At 40.6% G+C, this 10,120-nt stretch overlaps 1 protein-coding gene across 1 annotated transcript in view; it reads left to right on the plus strand.

Annotated features, from left to right (window-relative positions):
• rab2a (RAB2A, member RAS oncogene family) overlaps window positions 1–8,725 on the plus strand; it is a 28,344-nt gene extending 19,619 nt beyond the window's left edge. The window contains exons 7-8 of the mRNA XM_035170356.1: window positions 2,792–2,860; window positions 6,157–8,725. Of these exons, the coding sequence (XP_035026247.1) occupies window positions 2,792–2,860; window positions 6,157–6,252 (165 nt within the window). The 3' untranslated portion in view covers window positions 6,253–8,725. The remainder of the gene's footprint in view (window positions 1–2,791; window positions 2,861–6,156) is intronic.
• Window positions 8,726–10,120: the final 1,395 nt, after the last annotated feature.

Raw genomic sequence — 10,120 nt, forward strand, 5'->3', positions numbered from 1 at the left:
GTGTGTGTGTGTGTGTGTGTGTGTGTGTGTGTGTGTGTGTGTGTGTGTGTGTGTGTGTGTGTGTGTGTGTGTGTGTGTGTGTGTGTGTGTGTGTGTGTTATGATTAATTTGTCTCATTAGTGTCCTCTGAATCCTCCCGATACAGCTCCTCTCCTCCCATCCCCTCATCTCTCTGCACTCCATCCCTCGACGTCCATCATTTGCTCTTTACCTCCCACCCGTCCTCGCTCCCCTCCCCCCTTCCCATCCTCCATCCATTTTCTCCTCCCACCCCTGAACCAACGTGTCTTCCTCTCTTTCCTCCTCCATGTCTTCCTGCCCTCTTCCATTCATTCTCCCCCACTTGCTTCCTCCCCCTCCTGCCCCCTCTTATCCATCATCTCCCCCTTCTCCAGCAGTGTATCAACCAGTTAAGGTTCATACATATTCATAACCTCCACCCTACCTCCAGCGACACCGAGCAGCCAATCAGGGCGCTGGGTTTGTCATGAGGGTCTGTGGGTGGACACAAGGGCTGAGAGGATGGTCCAGAGAGAGGGAGAGGGAGTGAGGGAGATTCCTGTAAGCAGCTTGTCACAGTCTCCTCTCCACATCCTGTCTTCTTACCTTATTTTTCCTTGAGTCTTTTCTCAACCGCTGCTTGTTTCTGCTCAGTTTTTTATTTCTCTTATCTGTTGACCTCCTTTGCACAACTGTTTTCCACTTAATTTTTTTCTTAATCTCATTTTTTGATTAACCCTTTAATCGTTTTTATTTTTTTCCCCTTCTCAGCTCTTCCTCTCCTCTTAACTTGTTACAATTTCCTTAAATATGTTTCTCTACGTATGTTTTACTCATCTTTATGTTTTCTCTCCCTTCCTATTATTTCTACCTGTCTTTACAATCTCCAGACATGGGAATTCAATATTTCAATCAACTCAGAAAAGGATGAATAGGAGGTTATGAAGTAAAAAGGATGCAAGGGTGTGTAGAAGAAAGGATATGGGACAGAGTTAACAGGGGAAGAGTCTATTTCCAACTGGGTGCAAGATTGGAGTTCAGGTCAATTTTTCAGTTCTTAAGGACTCCACTTAAGGAACATGCATTTTTGTTGTCAAAAAGTGTGAGTGTGTGAGTGTGTGAGTGAGTGAGTGATATCCCAGTTGCTCTCCATTTTAGACCCTTGAGACACAAACATTAGAAGAGTCTCCCTGGAGACGGATGCAACAATACCACAGGCTAGTTGCTCAGGGAGCGTAATTCCACTCTATTCTGACATCTCTGATCCTGTGTGTGTGAGAGAGAGAGTGTGACAGATTGTGTGTGTTCTGTGTATATTCAGATCCTATTGTATGTATTATTGTGCCTAGAATAAGCTCTGTTCTCTGTTGATGCGTCATCTAACAAGGTCTTCAATTATATCATCTAATCTGGTAAAAGGGCATATTCTCTACTCTGTCTACATATTGACACACATACATCACAGCATTCTGAGCACATTTTCCTGCCTTGATCTATTTTTTTCAATGAAGCAGAATAATGGGAGTGGACGATAGACATTAATGTGATATCACTGAGGAAGATTAAGGCCCTTCTTACTTGATCAAAGGCTGTCAAGCAATGTCATTTTGATGGCTTTATTTAACTGAATTCAAACCGCCCAACACCCGCAGCTACACAATAAGTGAGAGCTCGATTCCTGAACAGTAAAATAACATTTCTCAGTTTTAGACTTATCAAAATATAATTTTAAAAGGTGTATTTTGATACACAAAGTTAAAAAGGTATTGGAATACAGTGCTTGACGTATATATTGGCAGATTTTAGCTGATTGCACATTTATTAACATCGGCCTACATATCAGCCAATAAGTAACAAGACATTCCACTCGAAACACAAACAAATAATGAGAAGACTGTTTCCATAATAAAGGTTCTCCATCTGGGAACATTGACTGATCAAGACTAAACTAGTCACCAGTATATTGAAATCAATTAAATGGAACATTTCCAAATATCAATGTTACTATTGCCCTAAGAATCAAGTATCTGTCTGGCTGTATGTGCTGAGTAAAGTTTACCAGAGGTAGTAAAAGTACACACTCTTTACTCAAGTAGAAGTGCAGATACTTCTGTTAAACACCACTCAAGTAAAAGTACTGATTCAACCTCTTTAAATCTGTCTTGATGTTGGGAAGGCAGCGCTCAATGATGCGAAATTTAAAAAGTAATAATTCCCCTTAATTTCAATTAAAATGAAAGTTAGCAGCCTGTTTTGAAAATGTAATGAGTAGAAAGTTGGGATATTTGTGTTTAAAATGCAGGGAGCAAAAATAAGCAGTCATCAGAAAAATGTATTCTCATGTACAGATAACTGAAAATCTACTTTACTTCCCCCCTCAGCAGTTTATTATACAGCAGAGGTCAGGAAGTGTTCCAGTCTTTATGCTAAAAGACACTAACCACACCCTATCTTCAATAAAACTGTTCAAGCATTTCCCCAAAATGTTGAGCTATATTCCTTCGAAAGTTAGTTTATTTTTAAACTGGTTTGGGTGCTATCAAAAATGTTGTCTTTGTTAGCAGGCAGCTCACTATTAAACCAGTGAGTACAGCTACAGACTTTGTTTCATGCTTCTTTGCACATTAGGACCATTGTATATATGGTTCAGCCCATTTTCTACAAAATATACACTTTGTCCCTCATAGGTTTCTACCAAACCTTTTGATGTATTATTATATCAGAGTGCTTTTACAAATATGAATCTAACCTTTTCTCTCTGTGTCCTTCCCACTCCCCGTCTCTGTCTCAGGCTTTCATCAACACAGCCAAGGAGATCTATGAGAAGATCCAGGAAGGGGTGTTTGATATCAACAATGAGGTGAGACGCTGTTCCCTCCCCTTTTTTCTTCCTCCCTTAACCTCTCCATTCTCACTCTTTTTTTTTTTTTTTTTTGTGCCATTTTCTCCCCTCTTCCAGTCTTTGTTCTCCTCACTGTTGTTTTTCCAGCAGTGTGTGTGGTTTGCAACGCTCCCCCTCTCCTCAAAAAGAGGGGGGGGAAACCTTCCTCTCTTCTGCTTTTGACTCCAGCCAAGCAAAACTCCCTCCTCTCACCTGCTCTATTTTCCACACGCCATGCTATATCTCTCTCTCTCTCTCTCTCTCTCTCTCTCTCGCTCTCGCTCTCGCTCTCGCTCTGCATCTGCCAGCTCATAAATTCCACACATCCCTCAAGATCTCAGTCATTTGGTAAGAAAACAAACAAGTCAGCTAGTCTGTCTGTAAACTGCATAGCAAACTTACTGAGCTGCTGGATAGGCAGTCAGGCAGATGGCTATCTTCTTAGTGAAACAGCTATCCAGACAGGAACGTCAAGACATCCAGCCTGTCAGCAAGAATTAATCATGGTCAGAATACTTTCACACCTGGTTTGCTAAATCCCAAAATTCAGTTGACATGTGAAAACCTGTCCACGGTTCCATTTTTAGGTTTTTATCATAACTTCTGAATTGATTCTCTCTCGTCCTTCTTTGGTCAGCAACAAAACAAGACAACATTTTTCATCCCAGCTAAAGTAGTAGACACTTGTCCGCGGATCACAAATGCTTCCTGTACCAGGCAAACTGTGTTTCAGGCTATTTGAGTACCCAGATGACTTCGGGGGTTTTGAAAAGCTTGATTTTTCTCACCACACTGAAACTATTTTTATCACATTCATCCACTTTGGATAATTTTATGACATTTCGGGAACGTATACATGACAATCTTTTGTCATTTCCCTATGGTTACATCTAACATGCTAACAGTTGTATGATTGTAAAATGCAGAATTTAACTGTTCAACAGCTGTTTGCACAGACAACAGACCATAATGAGGACGGCAACACGTCCTCATTATGTACAGAATTAAGTGCACATGTACTGTCCACACAAATCTTGTCCATTAGCTGCTGTTGCTGTCCGGGACACTTCCGTGCTTAATATACTCATCTCCATTCAGTTCAGTTGAAAACTAAATGACAGTGTTGGAGACTAACAGTGTACATGTAACAGTTATATATTAAGAATACAGAATATAAGCAACTGTATTTAGCCTGTTAGCATTGTCAGCGTAGCAGCTGCAGTTTTAAGCAGGTTTACCAACAAACAAACCGCAGAGTGGAGAGCATTTTGCTACACGTATGATGTGTAGGCTTCTTTATTTTTGCCTTATATTACTATCTTTACTTATCTGGGAACTTTAAAATAACCTTTTTGTGTATGCGCTAGCGTCCTCGCTCTGTTAGGTCAATCTCTGTGTGATATTGAGCCCACGTTGCCATTTTGCTTCAATTATTTCATGCAGCCTGACATTGCATTTATGTTGGCAAATTTATTGTAAGGAGGGGAGGGGTGGTTTGTTTTGCTTTGCATCAATCAATCAGTAGCATGTGGTTTGTGTCCCGCAGACATCATTTTCAGTCAACACGGAAGCCGTCGTAGTTCTTGGTAGAATTTGTTTGAGTTAACTTTAAAATAAATGCTTCTGGGAGCTTCCTCTACCCTTTTGTTTGAAAAGTCATTATTATATAAATAAGTGCTTAAAAGCTTTGTGTTGGATTTTTTTAATTTTAAATTTCAAATCAGTTCCAAATAATTATTATCATCAAAGTCATTATCAGTCAACCCTTAATACTTTCCATGTCCATGCGTGACATAAATTGTGTCACGGTTCACACAAACTGTCTGCATGTAGCCCATTTTGCCCAAAACATTTGGACAATGCAATCCAACAAATGTGAACCCAGACATGTAGGCAGTGTAAAGGCAGCCAATGCAGTTTATAAACAGAACCACGTGTATGTGTGTGTGTTATCTGTGGTCACGTTTGTTCCAGAGTATATTTGGCTCTTGATCCAGTCAGACATTAAGTACAAATGGCAAGTGACACAGCAGTGGAGTTCGCTGGCCAGTGAGTGTTTTTGTTCTTAGTAAGTAGTACGATAGAGTAAAAACAAGACGGCCGGCCAAACCACATCAGCTGACTGGCTGAGAGAGAGGGAAGCCCCGCCAGAAATGTTGGCAGGCACTATGAGAAAACACTCACACACATACTCAGACACACACATGGCCTCAGCTCAATAAATGTGATTTAAAGGCATAGAGTGTTTCCCAGAGGCGCTACTGCTGCTGAGTGTTGGAAGGGGAGTTACATTGAGAGGTAGAGAGATAAATACACACAGAGGGAGAGAGAGCGGGCAAGGCTGACTGTGCTACATCCACACACACGCACAGAGAGAGAGAGAGTGAGAGATGATGAAACACAGAGAGAGAGTAAGTGACCACCACTGTACACAGAGAAATAGAGAGTGGCTGAGTAAAGGCGAGAGAGTTGAAAGAACTGTGTCTACCACCCACTTGCCTGCCCCCTCTCTCTGTTTCTCTTCTGTTTATAAGTGCTTGTCTTTTTTCCCTCATGTGCCGCTGCTGTTTCCTTTGCCTTTGTACAGTGAAGCAGCACCTGTTGCTTCCTCTATGATGTGATCTAATGGAACACTGTGCAGTGGTCTTCTCCACATGAAAGCAATGACACGCTCATTCATGTGTATTTAGTCAGTGATTATAATAGCATGTTCTCTTGTCATAGTCAATGCGCTTTGAGTTCCACTGTTATTGAGTCAATTAATTAGGACTTTTAAAAAAAGCCTGTAAGGGCTGTTATTTATTACGTTTATCTAAATGTGAAATAATCAGAACACAGCCGAACAGAGACAGAAGTCAAGACAAGGGATTAGGGCTGAGCAATAACCAAAATCAATCATTATCGCACTATAACAAAAGTCAAATATATTAATATAATACTACTACTGGAACCCAAGCAAAATGTTTGTAAAGACACAATGTAGTGAGATGTATACAGTTCTGTAATGTGGGCATCGGTGAGCTTCATTGCTTTCTGCCCCCATGTGTCTAGGATTTTCACTGCTGAACAACAACATTTTTGCTTTCATTGTCATGGCTGATTGAGAAAGAATGTAACCGGTTGTGACTCTAATAAAATGTTTTAGAGGAGGAGTATTTTACTTGGTGATGCAGTATTTTTCCGTACAACACTGTATTCTGAATAGTAAGGATAGTTTTTTTTTTGATCAGTGATTTTTAACCAGTTGCTTTTTCTTTGTGTCTGTCTCCACACAGGCTAATGGTATTAAGATTGGACCCCAGCACCCTACCACCAACTCCACACTGTCTGGTAGCCAGGGAGGTCAACAGGCCGGCGGGGGCTGCTGCTGAATCCCCAAAACACACACCTCCTTCGACCCAACCCTTCCTCCTCTTTCTCGCTCTCTCTTACCCTTCCTCGCATTTCTACAGAACTGTCCAGGCTCTCTAACAGTTTGTTAACCTCTCTCTATAGATCCATTCTTCCCATCCATCCACCCCTCCCTCTCTGTGACTATTTCTCTGTCGTTCAGCCATGTCTTTACCCGAGTCTCGTGACCTACGGGTCTAGAGGCTGCATTCTCATAAATCGGCCTGACTCTCAACAATCTTATGAGGATCGAGTCAGCTTCACCTGCAGATATACCGACCAAATTTTGAAGTTTAGCAGTTCACAGTTAGCAGTTGGTTGGATGAACAGGTTTTAATCATTTTATTTAAAAACATCCATGCATCTTAATTCATGAGGATGTTGTTGGGATAATTTAGTACCTCAGAATCATAAAAAAATAAACTATATTTTCAGTAACAGTGAGTTGACTTTGTCCGGATAGAGACAGGATCGTGGTTAGAGATTAAACTCACTCTTAACAACTGACTTTATGGAATAAACCATGTGCTGTGTTGTGTGTGTACACGTTTGTACATGTTTTTAAAGAAAATTACACAGCACGTTGACAACAGGACATGTTTCTGCATGTTGAGTCAGTGTTCATGCTGTGCCTGTGTGTGCAGGGATGATATGGCTATTCCAGTATGTCAGTCTGTAAGATGTAGTTGGCATTCAAGTCACTCTGTATATTTTGTCCATGGAAAAAAAAAGTGCAAATTATGTTTGTTTTTTTTGGTGCGTCCTTTCCCTATTTTTCATCACGTTATTTTGTTTCTCTCTTGTCTTAGTGTCCTTTCTGCTGACTTGCTCATGATTTGTATTTAATGAACACTACAAACTGTTTGTGGCTTAAAAAAGTGTTTTAAATTGTCTGGGGAGGGAATAAAAGACCAAACCATTGAGTGTGAAAATAGATCCTTTTCAGAGACATTGAAAAAGACAAGTGGGACGGTTAAAGACACATTAAGGGATGTTGACAGCAGTGGCTGCCATTAAGAAATTAACAAATAAAAGGAGTATAAATTGGAAATCAAAACATTGTTTGTAAACCGTATTTATCAGGCACTTTTTATTTCTGTGTATATATGGCTCTTCAGGTTTCTGTAGCTTTTTTTGGCTGTTAATTGTGAAGCCAGACAGATTGGACCTCCAAGCAGCTCTTTATCATTTTATTACATTTCTCATTTAAACTTAAAGGTACCCAGCCGCTCTGTCATATGTGGGGGTTGAAGGTGCCCTTTCTTTTAAATGACGATGAGTATGAATGATATCGTGCCGTTAACATGACTACGCTGAGGCTCTGAAAGGCTGTGGTGGAGATGGACCATAACTGAAAATGTCATGGCATCTCCCATTTAAGCAGGCTAATATTTTTACGTTGAATTAGCAGATGCATAACATGTGCTGCTTAGAGCTTGATCGATGGCTGCTGCAATGTTGTTTTGCTTTGAGATCAACGAAGTAACAGTTTACTGATGCGATCATATATTCCTGCTTCGGTTTATCAATGGTTAATCTCCCTTCTTCTCTCTCTGTCTCAGACTGTGTGGTAGCATTAGCTCTGTACCTATTTTTAATGCCAAATTATTCTTTACCTGAGTTTTGTCCATGAATGAAATAAAAACTGGGGGGGGAATCCACTAAGCCCCTATAATCTGATCTGAGATCAGCTGTCTGCCTTAACTCCACCCTTCGGAGAGATTTGGACAGCTGCCAAAATCAATGAAACTGACCCTTTATCTGCAGATAGGCATTTTACCACTAACTAGCTAGTTGACGATGCATCACACGTATGTAGATACACACTTAAAGACATAAAAGCAGGCCTAGTTTGAATTTTTTGTCTAACTTGCGTCATTTCAGATGAATCCAAACCCGCGTATTAAAGATATTTTCATCCCCTTCCCTCATGCACACACACACACAAAGCCTGCATATGATATATTTCTGTATGTATGTATATATCCTAGCTGTTTTCTCTCCAGGCTAACTGTGTAACTGTAGGGAGCTTTTGGATTTCACAGCAGTGTGAGTGAATCGGTTTTCCTTAACCGTGTGCTCTTCTCTTATTCTTTTGTTTTATTTTTTTTATGCCTAGATATATCCAGACAGTTATTAATCTTATTGTGATTATTATTCTTTGTAAAGCAACATGTAGTGTGTGTGTGTGTGCGTGTGTGTGTGGAACCAGAGGGATTACAAGGGGAGGATCAAGCCAAACCTGACGCATCTATCAATCCTATCTCTCTATCTATGGATCGATCTATCTATCTTATCTATGTGGCCCTCCTCTCTTGCTCGTCCCTTCTCTTCCTGCCTCCCCGCCTCAACATTATTTGCTGTGTTTGTTCTTTGGAAAAAATAAAACATAAAAACATTAAAAAATTAAAATGCTATCACAATAAACTATAATAAAACATTCTAAACTCTAAACATGTCATTCTGATGGTTATGTGGAAATGGAAAAATACAGTGTTTAAAAAACCACAACTAAAAAGCAAAAGCTGCATTGGTATTTTCTGTCTTTTGTTGTTTTTTCACCGCTCGCCCTGCCCTGTGCTGCTGCTGCTGACTTTCCAGTCCATGATTCGGCCAATCAGAATGGCTCCACATCGAATTTACCCATTTACACGAGAGGGGAGGGACTTGTGTGCTCTTGGATCTGTGCTGTTCGACCTTAAGCAGTACTCCCGATGAAGGTCAGCCTGACTGAGAGGCTGCTTAATGAATTATACATTATGAGACTCATATGTAGTCAGGGAAGGTTTGCATGTTCACTTTATGTGCATGACCTTTTTACCACTGGTCCGCATGACATTCCTACATTTGCTGGAATGCGCCATGTCTTTGGGACATCATTGGATGTTAAAGAGTTTGCATGGAGGCTACCATATAACATGTTAGCGGGAGCACTGGAAAGTGTGATCTCTTAGGTAATTAGGTTTATTATAGTAAGATCAATAATGAACCAATTGATATCTTGGTTCGTGGAAAACTTTCTTAACCTGGTGTTTTTCTTCTCCACCATAACATCTGCTTTCTAATTAGCTCAGAATACCCTTTAATGGGGAATTCAGGCATTATTCAACCTCAGCCCTCAAAAAAATTTGTAAATTGTGTAAAAAATTGGTGGTTTAAACAACAATTATTGGAATTGGTCCAGTAGAACACCTCTGCCAGCAGCCGGGACACAGCACCAGTGGCTACAATGTAATCCTATGGGGCAATTGCGACAGTCCACGAAATGTCCACTAAAAGTGCTTTTGGTAACTTGGGTTGCATTGTTGCAGGAGGATGAGGTAGAAACATGAGTAAGAGAAAGTGCAAATGTTCAAATTGTTAATCTGGGTCTTTGCTAACAGCCTGGCAACATTACACGATAAGAAGTCTCACTCTCAACCAAGCAGTAGCTCATTGTCCGTCCTTTGCTTGTTGCCTCTTCCTCTCTCCTCGTTAGCTCTTCAATTTGTAGGAGCTGTTAGTCTGTATAGTTTGGCTCAAGTATGGATGACCATCGAAGTCAGAGGCTACCTGGACTTTGTCCACATCAGAAAAAGATTCAGCCATAATAGTTTATCTTTAAATCCAAACCCTCCCCTCTGTAACTCTCTCTCACTCATGTTCCTACCTCCGTCCTCCTGCAACAACCCGAGTCTCACACAACACTCTCAAGTCACCAAAAGAATTTGAAACTCTCCTCTGAGATTCTGCTCCTCGTTGACATGACTGCATCACATCATCTCTGCAGATTTGTCAACTGCACATTCATGCTACCACATCACAATGAGTCACTGATGTTCACTGAGCTCACTCATGTTCATGAAACCA

The sequence above is a fragment of the Hippoglossus stenolepis genome, chromosome 11, assembly GCF_022539355.2.
Source record: "Hippoglossus stenolepis isolate QCI-W04-F060 chromosome 11, HSTE1.2, whole genome shotgun sequence".
Taxonomy (NCBI): Eukaryota; Metazoa; Chordata; class Actinopteri; order Pleuronectiformes; family Pleuronectidae; genus Hippoglossus; species Hippoglossus stenolepis.